This window comes from Lathamus discolor, chromosome 3 (genome assembly GCF_037157495.1).
Source record: "Lathamus discolor isolate bLatDis1 chromosome 3, bLatDis1.hap1, whole genome shotgun sequence".
Taxonomy (NCBI): Eukaryota; Metazoa; Chordata; class Aves; order Psittaciformes; family Psittacidae; genus Lathamus; species Lathamus discolor.
In genome coordinates, this window is record NC_088886.1 from 31915546 (window position 1) to 31935755 (window position 20210).

Genomic DNA, 20210 nt, shown 5'->3' on the forward strand with positions numbered 1-20210 from the left:
AATACTTTTTGTTTGTTTGTTTAACGTCTGGAATCAGGGAAGTCGGATGAGAAATATGGGCTGACTCCCTAGCTTATACATGCCCCAAAGCCAGGCCTTTTCTCTTCATGCTTCTGCTTTTGTCTTGACAGTCCCTGCTCAGCACATTTTCAGCATCTTTGCACCATCTACATCTGCCTTGACCCTGGTGGCATAGCTGACCTCAGAGGAGATGCTCAGGATGCAGAATTTGTCACCAGATATTGAGACAGAGACATATCTGCTGCTAGACACGGGACTCTCGTCTTTCCCTGTTGCCTTGCCTGGCCCAGTAGTAAGAAGGCCATTTCTGTTCTCACCCCGTGGACGTTCTGTGCACATCACTAGGTGTGTTCGCTATCACGCAGTCAAAGCCGGGTGGTAAGTGGCTTGTCCACAGCTCCTCAAGAATATCAATGTGACGTGCTCACCACTAGCTTGCACCTGTAAAACACTTGCAAAGGATGAGGAAGGTTCCAGCCCCCAGGGGATATTGCCCAGTGAGGGAAGAGCTCATCCTCCTGCTTGGGATGGAGGTGGAAATCTGCCCCCTCCAGAGATGTGAGCTCAGTCTGTGCACTGATTTCTGCTTTCTCTGCTGTGTATTTACCAGTGAAGCCGGAGCTGGAAGGCTGATATTGCTTTAAAGCGAGGAATGCATAAAACAAGGTGAGCAACCCTCTGGAAACCCATTTAGGAAGAAATTTTATTCTGTGCTCCTACCTCAGAATTAATTTTCATCGTTTCCTCGGTGTGGTAGAGCAGAAGCTTCTGGCCAGAAGAGGTGAGATTGACGTACACCTGGAGGCACGGGTACTGCGAAATTTTCCAGCAGTCTGGACCACAGCTAAATGAGCAGTTGAAGGTTTCTGTGATGGATGCATTGAGAAGCGAGCACTGAGCCTCTTCTGTCCAGACACTAAGTAGGAAAAAAAAGACATGTTAGAGCATGGCAAGAATGGGCAATAGGCACAAAATGCAGGTCAGGCTTTCCATCAGGGATATACCAAGGGGCATCTTGTAGGAGACAGTACGTGTTGCAGGGCTTTGAGTGAAGGCTGGACTTTCTCACATCACACATCACAGACTGTATTATTCTGTACCTGAAGTTTGTGCTTTGGGAACAAAAGTACCTGACTCACTTATGTCTATGGATAAATGAAAAAGGCACTGGAACTTTTAGTCTGGAGAAGGTATATTTGAAACCAAATGGAACCAGGAGAGATATCAGAGAAGAGAACTGAGCAGCCTGCCATGTCGAAGAGTAAAATGCACACAGTGCTGCATGACAGGACACCCTGCACCAAGACATAATGGTTAAACAGCAAACCCCATTCAGTTTAAAGTGAAGGCTGGGATGACAACTTTGAATTACCAGGGTACACATACTGATATGCATGAAGACACAGTAACACATAAGTGGTTCTGCATGCAGCTGTCCCTGGGGAAAGACTTTTTCTAGTGGCACCTTGCTTTTTTTCCCCTAAGTTAAGTCAGCTGTTGGAATTGCTCTATCTCAAATTTACCAGAGGCTAAAACTGAATGATAGAGCCTAGGTGTGCACTGACAATGCTCACCTGGGTTTCTTGCATGCATTTAAATATCTATGGCTGAGTTTTCCTTGGGGATGAGAGCCATGGGAAGGGCACACTGAGGGTTCTGTGAAAAAACCTTTCATGGGCTGGGGGAAGGTTTCAGCCCCACTCAACACCTCAGCTCACACCCAGCATGGCTGTCCTGCTCCTCACCGTGAATAGGCTCAGGGTCTGCTTGTCCCTTGACAAACCTACAAAAGGCTTTACATGATATGTAATATCAAAGATTTATGACAATTTTTCCAGATATGCTACTTTGGCAGTTATTCTCATATTTTCAATTTTACATTCAAATTATGCTGCAATTTGTGGGGGGAAATCAAATGTAAAGGTCATTTGTTTACATTTTTCCTCCAAGTCAGTATTTTGTTGAAGTGGTATTGCTGTCCGTAAAGGAGAATAATCCCTAAGGAGACCTGACTGTGTGAAGCGAAGGGATAGCAAAGACTCCTAGGCTGTCTTCTCACTTTCACCTTTCTGACTGCTGTTTCATTCATTCATGGGGGTAATAAAGTAACATCTACCTGAAACAGACTTGTGAAGGTGGAATATTTGATACTTCATAGGTGCTTTTGGCAATTTTTCATATGGTTTGCAATATAAATCATATCTTTCCACATGAGCAATTTTGACCTTAGCAGCCTCTGCAATTGACCCTGATATTGCTGAAAAGTAGGGGAGAGCAATTTGCAAAAGCAAATGCTCTTGGATACTTAACAGGTCTTGATCTTTGTTTTCAACTTTACTTGGATTTAAAAAGGAACAAATACCTTTAACATACAAATAAGATACTGCAGATCAGTACTCTTCACCCTCAGGCATGGCTACATTTTCCTTATCATTGCAAGGTCAAGAAGGAATATTTCCCTGCAGTTGCACTGATATAATTGAAGATGTTCATACCAGTTAACTGGTATGCACTTATTGTACATGCCTAAAGAAGAAGCCAGTGGTGGGTAAGCCAAAACATGCCAAGTATTGGCTACTGCCTCAGGGTGGTTTGGGCATGATGGACTGATGTTTTGATCCCCAGTTACACATCCAGTCATCAGGGTGGAAAAAACATTTCTGACAGTCTTGTTATAGTCTGGGCTGGAGTTTTAATAGGGCTGGTGCTTGTGAACTGATTTCAAATGCTAATGAATCACAGGTCAAGCTTTCTGCTTCATGGCAGAGAAGGAAGCCAGAGATGGCCTCAGAAAAGTTAAGTGCAGTGCAGTAATGATGAAAGATGATCTTTCACTTTCAGCAAAATGCTGTATTTCAGGAAGATTTCACTTGTCAAAATGAAAGCGATAGCCTACATGGAAAGCTACATGCATGCATACATACAGAGCAGCTTGATTTCTTTCCCAAATTAATTCTCCATTCTTCATTTGGAAATCTGTTGTTGCTTGAGGCCACTAAATATTTCTGCTGTTTTCTCCTGAATCCGGGCTTTGCAGCGGCAGCCCCTGAGAGGCTTACAGGGTTCAGCCAGCTGCCTGATATGGATATTATACTAGTGTTGAACTGGGGCAGGTTTAAAGTCTATGGATCAAGGTTTTGTCAAACAGGGAACTAATTCTTCCCTCACTTACGCTGGTATTACCCAACATGCTTTTGCTGTAAGTTTACCTAATTTATACTGGGGTAAGGAAATGCAGAATCAGGCCTATGCTGACCAAAGGAAAAAACCCCTCAACTTTAATAAAAAGAGTTGAAAGAATAAGGCACATGAAGTGAGATCAGGGTAACCATCATGAAATTACCTTTGCATGTAAGACCGCAGCAGGGTGATTCCCAGGAGAAAGTACATCATGACAGAGCACACCATCATGGCCAGCCCGAGGAGTATGGCCCGGTCTTCTCCAGCTTTTAGGGCTGTAACTGTTTTCCTTTTGTCCAGTAGATCGTGATCCCTGATTTTTTGGTAAATATTTCTGAGGTTGAAAATAATACATTCTTATGTGAAGTTCATATTTAATCAAATAAGTTTTTACAGGGTGGGTAGTTCCACCTCCATACCCATCTTGTGGGAGAGAAAGGCTTAAGGGTCCTCAGGTGTCCTTTTTCATTGGATTCACTCTGACCTGGGGGAAACTTATTCATCTCCAAAATAAATTACAGCCATTTCTGAAAAGGTAAAAACCCCTTAGAGCAAATATAAAGATTAGACACTTGTGCCAGCTCAGTAAATCCTTCTTTGGTACAGCTTCATTGGCTCAGTTGGATTATATGATAGGTGAATTTGACCTGTTGATGCCATCTGAGGCCGCTAGAAGATGTTTAGGTATATGAGGTGTCTTTTCTTCTAGTTCAGGTCTTATGTTTCCATACGTAGAAATCAGCCTGAAGAAAATCATCACTAAAATTATCTGAAAGGACCACATTCTACTTTCATTCCCTACAGGCTAGTGGTTTAGGCGATTTTCTGCCCTGAGTGTGACTCAAAGCTCATGAAACACTATGGGGATTTTGCAATTGATTTCTGTGAGGTTTTTCATTGAGAGCTTATTTATTTGTAAAATAGCTTTTTGGAAGCCCAGTTACTCATTACAGTGAAAACCCTTGCAGAAAATTATTCACCAGAGCTATTTGTTCTGGGATTTAAAAAAAAAAAAAAGAAAGAAGATACAACAAACCATTCCCCCTTCAGCAGAGAGTCCTTTGCATTTTCTAACCATAAGTCCTTCTTTCATCTCTGAGCCTTTGATGATTCAATGAGTCATGAGGACACATGGTGAAGAAGGAAATATTTGAGTACATTTCAAACACACTCAAACTTTGTGAGTTTAAAATGTACTTACAGACCTGAGGCTGGTCAAAATCTCCTGTGTTTTCTGTTACAGTTCTTTTGAATCATCCAGGCAGCACCCGAAGCATGTGAACCGCACACCTCTGAGCCCTGGCACCACCATAACATGGGCATAGTAGTACACGTGAAGGAAGTTCCTCTTCTACTGTCTGCAAAATGGCAGGTGAGCAACATCAACATCACTTTGGGCTCTAGCAAACCCACCACTCATTTTTGCTGAAACCACCAAGTTTTACTCAGCCTTGGAAAAAAGCATGATGTCAGACCAAACATACGGCTTACATTCACTAATAGGGACAAAGAAATGGAGTTAAGACAGATGTAAAACCATACATGAGCAGAGCAGAAACAAGAAAATAGGTTTAATCATAAAATCCCCGAAACTGGAATTTGATATGTATTTAGGTGATGAGTCATATTCAGGAAAAGCACATATGGTGTGGGGTTTTGTAGCAAAAACCTTTCTTAGATGATACTGTTGTCAGTAGTTTCCTGTAACTAAGACCCCTTAAGGTTTCTTCATCCAACTGTAATTCACATCTTTGGATGCCCATGCTTTCTCTTCAAAACCATCCTTTAAATCTTGTCAGTGTTTTCCTAGTTCGAAATGAAATGGTAATTCAGCCTGTCAAAATTTTCTCTGGCGTTTATGAGAAAAGATATATTGTGAACTGGCAGATGCAATTGCCTTCAAAGAAGTAATGTAGAGTAATAGTCTGATGCTACTTTTCTATTATTATTTATCAAACTGTATTTAACTCTGAGAGCTGCTCTTAGGATTTGCATTGTTCCCAAATGGAAGCAAGCAGGAAGGCAGAGATTGTCGTGCAGTTCCAGCACATTAACTGATCACACAGCATAACTTATGTCAGCATGTAGACATAAAGCAGACGCAGTACAATCGCTCACTAATGTCATCAGAGCAGCTAGGACATAAAAGGGATACAAATGGACAATTTAAAAACAAATAGCTAATTGAGAATGGTTACAAATATTTCCCATGTGGCCTTGAGCCAAGAAACATGCAGTGAGAGGTAAAAAAGGATGGGCTGAAGGGTGTGGTGTAGAAATTGTCTAACTGGCAGGCTCCTGGCAAAAGAGATGGTATGTGGTGATCACCCACCAAGTGGATATCCCACACTCGCCTGCCATATAGTAAGTAAAGCTAAATAAAGCTCTGCCTTAGAGGTCATGCTCGGAGCAGTCATTCAGTTGCTCTTCTGCAAATATTTGTTATTCAAAGCCCTGAACATCAAGAAAAGTGGTAGCTTGATGCCCCTGAGGCCTTTCTCCCGAATCCCTGCCAGGATTCAATGTGGTAACACAAGCTGAGGCACGCGGTGTTGTGGCACATGCCAGCGTGTGATGCATCAGTCCTGACGCAGCCCGGGAGACACGCTGAGTAACCATCCCTCCTTTTCCTTCCAGCTCATGCCTGCACTGGGGAGGTGTCAATTTTCTCCTTATGATGCTGGGACATCTGCTGCTACCAGACTTCACATTTTTGCCCCTCAGAGCCCTGGTTTTGGGGGACATGATACGTTGTGCAAAATATTTTGCCACTAACAGAGAAGCTTCGGAATCTCCTTATCTGGAGCGGCAATGGAGGCCTGCACACGTGTGTGTATTGCTCCTTGGGGGGGATTCCGTGTATGTGTGTACTTTTGACACAGCCCAGGGACCTTTTCTGCTTGGTGAGCTGGAAGAGTGCCATGCTTAGCTGGCTGATTTTGGATCCCAGGGCAGCACAGGCACAATTAGCTGACTATTGTGGTGTGCTTAAGTACAGATCACTGCATCCCAGACACTACTCATCCAGGTGACTCCATCTAATACTTGCAGTTGCCTGTGATAACTTCCCAAATCTGACACTGAGGGGGACTGTTTGTTTGTAAAGAAGTTGCAGTGGTCAGAACATGGGGTCTTTCCACCCTGTGCAAAGACATTTAATAGAAATCAAGCCTCCAAGGGCAAAAGCTCTTTGCTCCCCTGATCGTTTCCAAACTGAAATTCTCCCCTGCTAAATCTCCATGTTGCTTTTGCCAAACTGCTCAGAGGATATGGGCTGGCTGCTCTACCTGGGATCGGCTGCCAGAAAGGAAACATGGACATGACTGTGCCTGCTGGGTACACAGCAGAGATTTCCCTCTCCATACCTCTCTGCACAGCAGCAGTGTGGGGATCCCTCTGCAATGTGATCTCCAGAGGAAGGCTTTGGGAGGACCTATGTGATGAAATTAGCCCAGGTTATGTTAACCACAATGTGAGACAGCCAAGGAGAGTTACTACGCCGATCTGAGCCTACCAGCCACATCTTCTGTAGAGTTGCCCATATTTGCTGAAGCCAAGAGCTTTATTTGCCGTCATGAGGTACATGATCTTTTAACGCTCGCTTACTGGAAGGATGAGGCAAACTAACTTGCTCTGGCCTCTGCTGACACAGGACAGCTCTGTAGCTCTGGGGATGTGATTAATTTATAGGCATGTATTAGGAATGGTCCTGTATGCAAAGAGTTTGCAACTGGGCACAGCCACATAGAGCAGGAGAGGCTAAAGTAATCTTCTGACCCAGTACAACAATTCTTATTTTACTCCAAAATGGGTAGATGTAGGAGCTCTGCAAAGAGGTTCAGTTTCCAGGCACCTGAAATTACTTATCTTTTTTCTTTAAATAGACACAAATTACCTACCCTCAAATTCTTTCCCTTGCAAATGGACCATGGTGTGGCACTGAGAGAGATGCTGCCTCCTCCAGCAACTGTGCAGTAATGGGGCTTGTCCGATGGGGATACCTGCTTGCCTGAATTATTTAGAGTGACTTTGAACTGACATTCACTTCTCTGATATCACAGTTGTTATACAGATGTCACTCAAATTACCTCATGTTGAGGTGTTTACTGATATCAGAAAATTCAATTAAAGAGAAAACTTGCAGAAGTACAGGAGGCAGTCAGACAACCAGCTCCAAATGGAAGTTCGTGGAAGCCTGCTGCCAGGCTGGTCTTTGTGGCTTCAAATTATGTTTGGGATTGGATTATCAAAGGAGCTGAGCACCTCTGCCACTTTTGCAGAAAAGTTCAGCAAATGGGCCAATTCTCCAAAGAAATTTGGCATCCTGAGGGCAGCTCTGCTGCCTGAACTCATGACAGCATTTTCCCAAGCAGGTGCCAGCAGTATGTCTCATCAGAATATCTGAAGAGTGTGTTTTACTAATTGACACTGTAGATACATAGAGGTCTGCTTCTGTTTCGCTGGAATTTGATATTTTGTGATTATGGTTGATAGTGACTGCAAGAGGAACTGAAGGAGAGGAGGCAATGGAGGGAAGGGGGAAAAGAAAAGTAAGGGAAATGTGTCCAGTTGTGACAAGACAAGCTGTCCAGCAAATCTCACTACAAAGGAGAGAGATTTTGGAAGGATGAGTCTGAGCACTGCTGACAATTTTTCTTTCATCAGTGATATTTAATTTCTTTCATTCCCAACTGACTGCTGCCTTTATCTGCAGACTTAAAACCTCTCTTTCCATTTCCTCTATTCCCTGCTCCCCTGGGAGATCCAGTAACTCATTTAGTCCTCTGTCTCCTTCAACCTCTTCCCTCCAGCTACACCATGTAAGTGGGCTGGTGGCTACCAGCTCATTCTTAGGTTACTTCTCATCCCCCAGCTACTGTGCAGTGTATTGCATGCATGCTTATCCTCACACATGCACGCATACAAAGAGAAAGCATCTCTGAGAGCTGGCTGTATCATCCAGATGTGTAAAAGTTATGCAGGGCAATGATCTGGCAGGGGCACATAGGGCAGTGTGTGTGTGTGGATGAAGAGAAGGCACTCGTTTGGGCTGGAAGCAGGACACTTGCAAAAGACATAAAGGCTTCACAGGGGTTGGAGCTGGGGCTGCAAACCTGTGGCTAGCGATCAGTGTGCTTTTAAACGTGAAGTGTGTCTGTATTGACCTCAGAGATGGTCACAGTGTGCTGTTGAAGAAGGAAGAATTTGGCCATGGCTCTGGCATTGTCCCTCCACTCTGTTTTGGCTTGGCACGTTAACCCTGGCACTCATTGGCTGGTCCTCTTGTCAGTGGAGCAGTAGCTGGGAGGGTGAGAGGCAAAGAGAGGACACCCTTTGCATCCTTCCTCCTTCTCTAGAGCCACCACTGAAGAGAAGCTACAGGCCACATTCCTAAAGATTCAAACCTGTAAGAGACAATCAGCATAGATGCTGTTTACCTTTTCTCATCATGTCTGTAAGATGTAGAGCTCCGGCCACTGGTCCAAATAAACATTTTAGAGGATTGCCCAGTGTTGGCTTTGCTTGCTGCAGTGGGACGATGGAAGGACCTGGGGGAAGAGGGACAATTTTTGTCACTGCCCATCCAGCGTGGCAGACCATATTACATCCAGTGTGCCAAATCCACTGTGGCTGTGCCCAGTGAACCCTGAAGATGTACCTTTTCTTAACTCAAGGTGAGATGTAAAATAATGGGGGTGACAGACCAGTGTGTGTGAACGAAGGACAAATCTCATTAGCCCCACTGGGAAAACGGGAGGCTGGCTAATCAGGCTTAGCTATGCTCCACACTGCAAAGGATTTCCACCATGGACCAGAAATATTTGGTAGTTTAAAAAAAGTTAATAGCTACATCCAGTATTCTTATGGCAGTATTTCTGGGGGACAACGTGGCTATTGTTTAAGCATGTACATGTTCATTACAATAAACTGGTTGTACTGCAGTTCTCAGTAAGGTGAGGATCTCCAGGAAGGTGTCTGAATGAGGTACAAGTATGTGATGTAAATGCAGCATTCCGTGGAAATGTAACTGATGTGACAAAGATGTCTTTTCCCACAGAGAAATTGCTGTTCTGGGGCCATTTGGCCAGACCAGTTAGATTTCTGCCCAGGGGCTTCTTTGCTTCACAGCAGTGTATGAGGACTGCTACCTTCTCACAGGCTCTTCTAGCAAGGCTACAACCCCCATTGTAGCTCCTCCTAATCTGCTGCTGAGTTTAGTGAGGCTCAGCTAAAATCTCAGCCTCTGAGAACTGAACCCTTCCTGGTGGGAGCTGTATTTTGTATTACTTCATGGCACAGCCCTTTGTGCTTTTACTGCATTCAGGGAAAAGGATAAGAAAAAAAAATGAATGAAATATTCCAGATACCAAATACTTTGGTGCTGAAGTTTTTCATACACTGGGTGCCATTCTTCATCTCACTGAAAACTAAACTTGACTGTTGATGCTGTCAGCAGGGAAGGCACATGAATTCCCCAGTGCTCCTTGTCTGAAAAGCCTGCTATGTCACTATCTACATAATCATGCAAAGGGCTAATTTAAATATTTGAATAGTGGTGATCCTGGGAGGATATTTAGATCCTGTAGAGGTGGCTGGAGGGGAAGACTGACATGGATGGGAACTAAAACCCATCTGTACGCAGACAGGCTGATGGGTGCCAAGGGACCGGGTTTTCCATCTAGAATCAGCCCAGAGCCCCACCGTGAAGCAGACCCAGGTAAAACTCATACCCCAGCTGGGCAGCAGGCTGGGCAAACTGGCCAAGCTGGCCACCCTGCCACCTCCTCCTTGCTGGGATCCTGCTGCCATGCTCAGAGATGCTGGCCCAGGACTGGGACTTGTGGGTTGGGACCTTGCTCAAGGTAGTATTCCACAAAACTTTTGTGCTTTCATGCACAGCAAATTGGACAAGAAAGAGGTCCAAAAGAAGAGAGGAAGAAGCAGGGGAATCTCCCTCAGCCTCTTCCCTTACTCCGTAGTCATCACTGCAGCTCTGAGAGCCAAAAAAGACTCTTTCCTTACAACTGCTCAAGTTAAGTATTGGGGAATAAACAAGATGAAGCTCTTCCTTCCTGAAATAACTATAGTTTAGAAGGTGAAATAGCATCTGCCAGGGTCTAATCACTATAGCCAGTGAGAAGTGTCTTATAGTGATAATGGACAGAAATGTGTGTTGCAGGATCTTGGGTCTAATCCTTACTCTGGTATGTGAGATTGCACTCACTACCTCAGATAGCACAACAGGACCACCAAGCCTGCACTGAACGAGCTGGTTTTTCTGCACTGAGCAATGCAGAAGGGCTCAGAACTGCCCAAGGGCCTAGAGGCCACATCTGATACTGGACTGAGACCTGTCCCAGGCTGAGTCCTTTAATGCTGGAAAATAATACATATTTGCCACTGCACCCTTTAGGACATCACACATGAGCTGCATGACAGGAAAGCCTGGCTGGCTGTGCTGCCACAGCCTGCGTTGTCCCAGAGCCATCAGGAGATGGTGGCGAATGCTATCAGAGAGTCTGTTCTTAATTAAGCAATGCTTGGGCACACATTAGAGGTGATCAGCAGCTTCTGCTGCTGTTTAAGTCTACAGGGCATCTGGACAGGACTGCCTGGGCAGGGAGGTGGATTTGCAAGCTCCAGAGCAAATTGCAGGAGCACTGCTGGGGCAGTAGGTGGGTGAGAAGTGTCTGTCCCATGAGGGGATGCTGGAGTAGGAAAAGGGGTATTTCTCTTCCCACCGAAGTTAGAGGGATTTCAGACCAGCGCCAGTGCCCTGAAGCAGTCCATATGTGACAGCATTAATACTGCCTGCTTTATTAGTGGGGCAATCCAAGCTGACAGTCACTAACACACAATCTCACATTCAATTCTGTGTAAAATTTTAATACTGATGACATTAACGCTGCCACTCCTGAGGTCAGATATAAATTACTAAAATCAGTGGTTCCTTTAGGTGGGGGTTAACTGTGAGGTGGAACAGTAACAATACAAATTCCTCAAGACCCTACTTTGAAGGCCGTTGGAGGGCTTGTAAGCTAGAACAGTTGCAACCTACATGACTAGGTATTGCCCCATAGGGTCAGTTAGCAAACTTCCATACCTTTCTTCTCTCCCAACTTAACCCGAAAGGAGGGCTTTGAAGCCCATTCCTTCCCTGTCCCTTCTCTCATTTCCGAGAAAACAAGTAGAGCTACTTTTCTTTGTTTTGCCTGTTGCCTCTCTGAGTCAGCTGCTGGCAACCAATTTTTATCCTGCAACAAGTAATCAGCCTATGAAACACACTAATGCAGGATGTTAGCCTAGCATTTAGAGTGAAAGTGGATTGTGCCATTGCTGGAACAGACGGAGCACCTAAAGTCATGACAATACCTGTTAAATCAGCTTAGAAGAGGTGCTTCAAGCTGCTTTTTGACCCTCAGGAGTCTGTGGGTGTTATTCCCATAGGGCAGGTTACCAGAAAACTGCTGTACTTGATGTGACTTTTGCTAGAGTCAGCATGCTGTGTTGAACTCTGGGCTTTCTGCTTGACTTTGCCTGAACAATCCTGTCTCCTTCATTATTTACCCAGTGTGGCATCAATACCATTGTCTCTTGGTGTGGTTTCCAGAGACAGACAAGGAGACCTGCCTTTGGTTTTTACAAAACATGCCTCATTCTTTGCATTTGCATCTACTCCGAATAAATGCACAATGTTTAAGAGAGCAATGCCAAGTAAAAAGCGTACACTCTCCTATGTATGCCTATACCTAGGGCACTTCATTGTTCCATACTGCCTGAGAAGCAGCTTTAAAGGCCCATGATGTTGATACAGTGGGTCTGCCCAGGGCTGACACGCTCCTCTTATCTTCCCCCATTCTCACCCTCCTCTTGAACAGTATCTTCTGGTGAATTTTAAGTAACTCGCTGGAAAACCTGACAAGGCTTCCACTTTTCCAGCCCTTGCAAAATGAAGACTTGAGATAGCTCCTATAAGATTAGAACTACCTTGCCCTGTCCAAAAGAATGTCAACAAGTCCACCCAACAGCAACTGCCTGAGAGAAGACTGCAGTGTGAAGAAAATGTGATGGGGTGACATTTGCTTAGAGTTTGAGGCTGAATCTTAAAATCCCTTAGTTGGTACCCTGGGAGGTATATTATGTGCTTTGTTGTCCTCACCTTCACTCTGGGCTGGCTGCTTTCCTTCTTTGGGCTTTGGTTTATGTCATGACTGGTATTGAATGTCCCTGGCCTCTAGGTTACCACATCTATGAACAGCCAAAGAGAGATACTGCAGACCATGTTTTTAGATGGAGAGTTGGGTTTTATATGTGTATTTATTTGTAGTTGTCACTATCTATGTTTGTATTAATCATAGGGTTTTTGAGACCTAGGAGAATCATTTATGGCACCAAACTAAAGAGTTTTGCTCCCCTTACGGCATTTCTTTTCCTGGGCAATGTGATCGCTGTAAAAAGGGAAGCACTTGCATTAATTTTGCCTCATAAAAGACAACCCAAGTCATCAAAAGCCAACAAAAGCTAAACAATTGCCTAAAGATATAATCACTGACCTCTTAAGCTTTGTCTGAACACATACACACACACACACACACACACACACATCCTACATTGGTCATGCTGTCAAGTGCTCTGGATGTTACATCCCAGTATTCCTCTGCTAGAGGATTCATTTGAATCCTGTGGCAGTTCCCTGTGAGCCCTGAAGTTTTTCTGCTAGCCCACATGTTAACCTCTCCCTGTGTCACAATGCAATGGTCAGTGCCAAGTTCCTGGACAGACAGGACAGCTGCTATTGGATGATAGGAGATATTTGGTCTTTCTCATGGCCAGTGAGACATTTTTGGGAAAAATTTCCACCTACAGGAAAAGGAAGAGGCTGAAACTAGGCGCCAAATACAACCTGCAAGGGGACAGTGGTTAACTTTAAAGTGAATTTACTGAATATAAACAGTTATGCCCCAATAGTCTTACCCACATCTATGTCTCATGATAGTATGTTTACCTATGATTTTGCTGAGTCAGAAAACAGGGAGAAATATTGTGTCATGAAGAATGGAAGAATAAACAAAATGGCCTGTTGAAGTGTAGCCTGACTGCTGGGTAGTCTGGCTTTTGGATGCATGGAATATTTCTGCAGGCAGAGTGGTGGAGGTAACTGCTGTATTAAGATGCTCCTGTCTGATTCAGGAGACGATCCAGGGGAGTTTTCTAGTCCTGGTATTGAAAGAATGTAAGAGCTGGACCCGGGACAAAAACCAGTTCCTGAAATGTCTGACTCAAAAGAATGGTCCATGACAACATGTAGGGGTGAATGGAAACAGCTACACCAGGGAGAGTGTGAGGACAAACCTGGGGTATCTGGGTGAGACCCACTGTGGCTGTGGCTGTGGTGTGACACAAAAGCCCCAGTACACATATATCAAGGGAGGTCTCGCAAGCTAGCACTGAAACAAGAAACCTGGCGAACATCTAGCTGGCAATTCCCCTGTTCTGCACAATTCAGAGGGCAGTGGGTTTTGTGTAGTCAAAATACCTGTTTTCTCTTCAGGTGTCCATCTGAGCACAGTGCCTGCTTGCCCCAATCCCACTTGTGTGTGGCCATAAGAGAAGAACAGGAAGCACGGACCAAGAAAACCAACAAAAAGATAACTCATAAAAGAAATGCATCTGCATTAGTAGAAGACAGTTACCACTTAGGGATCATTTAATGCTCTGGCAGCAGCAACACTAAACTGTGAAGCAGCAACAGCAATATCAAATGGTGCATTTCTGCCTCGTGACCAGACTTTGCTGTACCGCAAGCTAATGGACATGTTGCAGGAGAGAGTGACATAAATAACTGTTCTCATTGGAGCATCTCAGGAGCCCTGGCTGTACTAACTGACTAATACAACTAGCAGATGACCTTGAATTTGGGGTTCCTTATTATGGCAAGGGGAAAATGGACAGTGGGCAGCTGGTGTTAATGTACTGACAAGAGTTTAGGAAGACTGAGGCTAATGATGCTTCATTAATGAATTCACCTCTATTTCTAGCCCTTCTCCTAAATCTCCACAGAGCTCAGAGCTGAGCTCTCCACCTAGTTTTCTAGTTGAATGAGATAAACAGGCAGTCTTGCTGGGCTCCCATGGCACAGACATGTTTAGGACACTCCATGTCAAAAGGAGGAGGAGAACAGGGCTGCCAGTGACAACTGAAGCCATTATATGGGGATGCAGCTTAGCTGTGTGTGGAATACAGGAGCATTTGTGTTTGTTTTCAAAGGCAAAATTTCATTTAACTTGAAGTCATCCTTTACAATTGTTACTTCCCTCTCCCAGTATATACAGGAGTAAGAGAGAGATTCAGACAGGCTGAGATATCTATACCTCTTTGCTATGTGACAAATCACAATATATTCATACTTCAAAAATAAATATTCCAAAGTAACCTCTAAATCTTCCAGGTTTTCATCTCCTGATGTTTTTTCTTGAGTGCTGTCTTTCTGCATTTTCAAAAAACTTTCAAGCCTTGCCTTTTAATGATGTTTTTTATCCCTAGGCTGCTTTCCCAAGTTCTTTCCCAAGGGCCAGTCTAAGTGGCTCACACAGCACGGCTGTAGACTTTATAGTCTTTACTCTTCCTGATCTTTCTGACTTTAACTTCCTTTTCCACTTTTTCTTTTCTTTCCTTTTCTTCCCCCCCAGTGCCTCTTCCTATACTTTACTATCCCCAAGATGACTTGTTTCACTCACCTTGGCCACATTGTGTTAGACGTATTCTGATTAGTTCACTGAAACACCAACTCTCTGAAGAAATTCCTGTGTCCCCAGATCAGCTAAAAAGGAGGGAGCTACTATCTGTCATCACAAGCAAGAGAGTCCAAACTTTTCTTCTTCTGGGCACCTTGGAGCACTGACACTATGAACTCAGCTTCCTCATCTGGGATGTAGTACAAGGTGTGTGCTAGTTCCACCACTGTACCTGACAGAAGATACTTTGAGGCTATCTCCAGGTAGCAGAGCATCTAATGAAGAGCCAGCCCTTATTACCACCCTCATGTTTTGGTGCTGATGAGTTTACAATCCAAGCACGAGGCAATGCCTCTCTTGGCACGTTGCAGTCACTGGGGATCAGCATTTGTGAGGAACAGCTGAGGATAATTGTCCCCTTTGCCTGTCAGGACTCTGCAAACATTTTTAGCTTTCTTGTGCTGAATTTGAATTTACGTAGCAAGTGACACATTGGACAAGCACTATATTCATCAACTCAGCTGCTCTCTGCCTTCAGAGAAGGGCACAATCTGCCTGTGAAATGGGCTGGCTTTGGGAGAGGGCACAGCAGTGGCAAGCGCTGGGTCATACCCCTGCAACATGCCCCCAGTTGAGCCAAGAGAGTTTTATGGGGAGATCTGCTCTACCAAAGACCAAGTAGTGTTACACTGATGAGGAAGGATCCTGGGAAGGAGAATGAAGGCAGACAAAGTGCTGCACTACCTCGCTTGTTGCAATCCTTCACGTTTTAGCAGAATTCTCTGTAACTGCAGAAGGATATATCACTTTGGGTGCTGCACCACACCAGAAGAGCTATATGGCCCTGGACCAGGCTGGCTGGCAGTGAAGATGCTCTGTGTTTTGCTGTCATGCCATGACAAATATAGTGGGAAATGGAGAAAGGCCGAGAGAAAGGAGTTGGAGGCTTACTGTTGCATTGCTCCTCCACTCCCAGCACTGGGAAGTGTTTCCAGCTCTAGCTCCACACTGGCAGCAGTCTCTCGTCATGAAAGAGAGAATGACCTCTTTCCCAGCTGAGATTTTGTGGGTATCTACTTGACCAGATCTTAGATGAGGCTCTTTTGGATACTAGAAAGGCGATTTTTGAGACTAATTGGTTGCACAGTTAAGCTGGACACTTCTGACTATGCTGAACTGAAGTGGCTTCTGACTTGCCTCATGTCCCTCCACCACTATTACCTCAGAACCTGGGATTTACATCCCCAAACTGTGATGCAACAGGATGTTGGCACTACCAATTTACAGGTGGTTAACAGAGGCACAGAAGCTGCTGAGACTTATCCAAAGTCTGTGGTGGATGTAGTGAAGAAAATAGCCTAAAAGGCGGTGGACAGCCAGCTTCCACCCAGTGTGGAGGGAGGAGAGATTTCCATATCAGAGAGCAAAGGCAGAGCCTTGCTTTGAGGAAGTGCCATGTCCCATTCGTGGGGATGTCCACTCCAGCTCCAGCTTTGTGCCGCTGTGCCTCAGCTTTACACCCTTCCAGAGAAGACCTGATCTGAGAAGTACACAGCTTTTAAATATCCCTGAAGAGAGTGTTCCTTTTCAGGAAAGTGGTGCTAAAACCCTGATGGTGTGTTTCCAAGTGGGAGCTGAGGGAGAAGAAGGGTGAGGCATTGCTGGGGACAGGGTGGGCACTAGCAGCCCTTAGGGAAGCCACGAAGGAGAAACAGATCACACGAATGATGCGGCTGGGGAGAGAGGTGAGGGCAGAGAAAGATAAACAGACCCAAAGCAGCACCCAGAGGAAAAGCACAAGCAGGCAGGGCAGATATGGCAGGAGTGTTTTTTCTGCCACCTAATTCCTTGAGCAGGTCAATCATCTTTTATCTCCTTTGAGTCAGTCCCTGTGCCATTGAGAGCACCAGCCGGAACAAAGCAAAAGCAGAGGCGGGCTAAAACTACTACCCAGCGGGAAGTGAATGCACTGGCACTATTTATTTTTGAGTCTGCATTTGGATTAGCTGTAAAGAGCTGTGTGGATAAGCAAGCAGGCAATTACAGCTGGGACGTGCTGCTCATGAATGGAAACAGCTCCAATCTGCTCAGGACATATTGAAATTCTAATTCAGTTAGATTCCTTTAGTTACAGCGTTCATCACAGACACTAAAAGAGATGGGATTAAAAAATAAATACAACTCTTATGTTGCCTTTGGTCTGCTTTCTCTGCTCCCCTTTCCTCCCTCCCCTCCCCAGCTTTAGCTGTTGTTTGGCTTTATTTTCTGTGGAAAATACAGCAGACTTCATTTAGTCTCTTTGTTAATTTTTACGAAGATCTAACAGACTGCAGCTGTCCAAATGCATGCACTGCTGATGGGTGGGCAGCCAGCATGAGTGCTAGACTGCTGCTGAGGTTTCACATGTCACATCTTACTAAAGACCATTGTGCAGAGATATCTGTCAGTACTGCAAAAGTACAGGTGAGACACAGAGGCACAGAGCAAGGAGGTGATTTGCACCAGCTTTTTACTGGCTTCATCCCTGATCCAGCCTGGTGCTCAAGTCCACCAGCCTACACTGCTCTCCCAGTAAGCAGGTTGGCTTTGGGTATTGGTATAAAGCTACTTTGCCATTTCAGGCAACCACTTTTGCACTGGGTTTGTGCAGGTAAGTTAGTAAAATTTTGGATCCAAAACAGTGGCCAAGGAAGAAGATCAGGAGTTCTGCATCAGCCCTGCCAGTGTGACCTGAAAATTCAAGCAAGTGATTTAGCTATGTGCTGGTTGAGTTTCCCTGGCTGTCAGTCAGTGATGTATTAAATATGCTGGTATATGCAAAGAACAGTTAGCTGAGATCTAAATTTCTGAGATTCCCAGCTTGGAGAAATGAGAGGAGTGTGAGCTTGGGTCTCCATCTGCCTGGCTGTCATACTTCCCTCATGACTGGTCCCTTGGACCTGCTGGGGAACCTCTGAATGCAAAGGGATGTCTACAGACAGGTTGTGAATGGTTCTGACCTCTTCAGCTTGGAAACTTGGTTGTAATAGACACTGGGTAGAAATTACTTGTCTCTCCTGAAACTAAGAAAAGTTCTTGATGGGGAAAGACAGATATAATTCCATACTACTGATAATGAGGCATGGAGCTGTGAAGTAAGCAGCTCTGTAGTAAAAGCAAACACCCAGCTTAGATCTCATGAGCCTCTTTCCTTTTTGCCTTATAGTAAAAGGGTACATTCTGCAGCATAAACACTCTGTGTTGGCTCCTTATCCTTTCAGGACACAGACTTCATCACCAGTAGCCCTCTTTGTTAAATATGATGAACTGATGTGTCAAATTCACAAAACAGGATTTCATGCCACTGGATTCTTTTTCTCCCGAATACATTTCACGTAATTTCCACACAACTGAAGATTTCAAGTGTCCTTATTTTTTAAATTTTATTTTTGTAGGGTCAGACACCTGTTAGCTTTTGAGTCTAAGTTGTGCTCAATGTGGCTGCGTGTCCATGGACTGTTGAACTCATGCAGGTGCTCTCTGGACCTCCTTGTTTGCTTTGCCTACTGGTAGGGATTTCCAAGGCACAGAATATTAGGGACAGAAGCATACTGCCTGCCTAAACAGAATTCTAAATTCTGTTTAGAATTCTAATTCTTACAGGAATGTGCAAATTCTAATTCTTACAGGAAAGGTGCATGTCCCAGAGGACAATTTTTAGCTTAAGGAGCCAAAGGAAGCATTTCTAATGGATACACTCGTAGTTAGAACACAGATCAGAACCAGTCTGATAGGCAAGACTGGGAGAAAGTTAGAAATTAAATGTGTTACATTAAGGCAGGGTATTAAAAAGACAGGGAACATAATATAAAAGAAAATATGGATATGCACACACAGAAGAGAGAGTAGGAATGGCTGCATACTGCAGAAAGGTAGGGATGAAATCTACAGAAGTAGTGCTATGAAGTGGATGGGAAAATTGGCAGAGTCAGTGAGTCAAATGACTGCTGAGATGAGAATGATGAGCCGGGCTTAGCACAGTGTTGCACCAACCTATTAGGTCACAAATCAGTGTAAGCACTAAATCACATGCATTGTGGATGAATTCAGTGCATGATACACTGGATGGTACAGATACAGATTTAACCTCCTTAAAAAAACAGTAACTTGAGAATTTGAGGCTCTCTGTATAGATGTGTTCTTGTAATATACTTTTTAGCATAAAACCAACTTTTGAGTGTCAGGAAAAAAAGATAGTGAAAAAGAACAAAAGCAGTCTCTCTAAGAGAGAGCAGTGTACATATTCCCTCTGCACAGTTTTGGACTGACAAAGATAACAAAATCTTGGCAGTCCTCTGAGGCCAGTGGAACATTCTGAACAGTGAAGGGGCCATGCCTATGAGACAAAACCTCAATGTATTTTGGTCTCATAGTTGGTCTACAAATGAAAATGAGGGTAGGAGCAGACACAGATGCTTCCACTCCTCATATGGCAACAATCTATATTAATTACAGCAATCGTCCAGCTTCAAAAAATGTTAACTGCAGTGCTATTACTGTTGAAGAGTATTGAGTTTCCAAAGAGGTGAATGTCTTTTTCTCTCCCTAATCATGATTACTTGGCTTAGTACTTGGGCTAAGCTTTTATTTAACAAAGATAAATGTATATTTCCAAAACCAACGAGTTAACACTATGCGTCACATTATTACTCTCAGATTTCTTGCCTTATGTGCTTTTTTACTTGGCTGCTAAACACAAATAACAATAAGAATAGGAAGGAGGAGCTGTGCAGGATGCTGTATGGATTAAAGATCAAAGAAATAAGTAAGTCTGCTTTTGACCCATTACTTCATCTTCTTCTGTGCTAGCATTTCCCCTCAATCAACATCACATAACAACATTATTTTGTCCTATAATTTCCCTTTTCTGAAACATGAGCACCCACACCACATATTTGCAGACACCACCAGCCTATCTGACTAATGTTTTGTTGCTTTCTATTTGGAATCCCTATTTATCATTTAAGCTTATGTGCCAATACTGTAGTTTAACATTCAGAAGAGCAGATGGGGAATTAGAGACAAAACTTGTCGGTGATAACAGGACTTCCACACTTCTTTCCCCCAGGGTATAATGAATGTTTTCCTTTTCAACAGCACTGGGCAAAACTGCCTGAAGGAATTGGTGACGGCAAAACTGGCAAAACTGTGCACTGGCAGCACGCTGAAATTGGTTACTGGGCCAGTTGTCAGTATTCAGAAATAGATTTTTGGTTGTGGAGCCACTCGGGGGAA

At 44.2% G+C, this 20210-nt stretch overlaps 1 protein-coding gene and 1 long non-coding RNA gene across 8 annotated transcripts in view; one reads left to right on the forward strand and one right to left on the reverse strand.

Moving 5' to 3' along the window:
• Positions 1 to 3995, forward strand: part of LOC136011941 (uncharacterized) — a 29353-nt gene extending 25358 nt beyond the window's left edge. For all 4 annotated transcript variants that reach the window (XR_010611516.1, XR_010611519.1, XR_010611518.1 and 1 more), the window contains one exon: positions 132 to 3995. This is a non-coding gene — a long non-coding RNA (uncharacterized LOC136011941). The remainder of the gene's footprint in view (positions 1 to 131) is intronic.
• LOC136011940 (calcium-activated potassium channel subunit beta-2) overlaps positions 1 to 20210 on the reverse strand; it is a 149614-nt gene that overhangs the window by 7625 nt on the left and 121779 nt on the right. For 2 of the 4 annotated variants that reach the window (XM_065674531.1, XM_065674533.1), the window contains exons 2-4: positions 8640 to 8750; positions 3365 to 3535; positions 742 to 937 (exon numbers count right to left, since the gene is read on the reverse strand). In XM_065674531.1, the coding sequence (XP_065530603.1) occupies positions 742 to 937; positions 3365 to 3535; positions 8640 to 8750 (478 nt within the window). The remainder of the gene's footprint in view (positions 1 to 741; positions 938 to 3364; positions 3536 to 8639; positions 8751 to 20210) is intronic. The other 2 variants (XM_065674532.1, XM_065674534.1) reach the window with 2 other exon arrangements.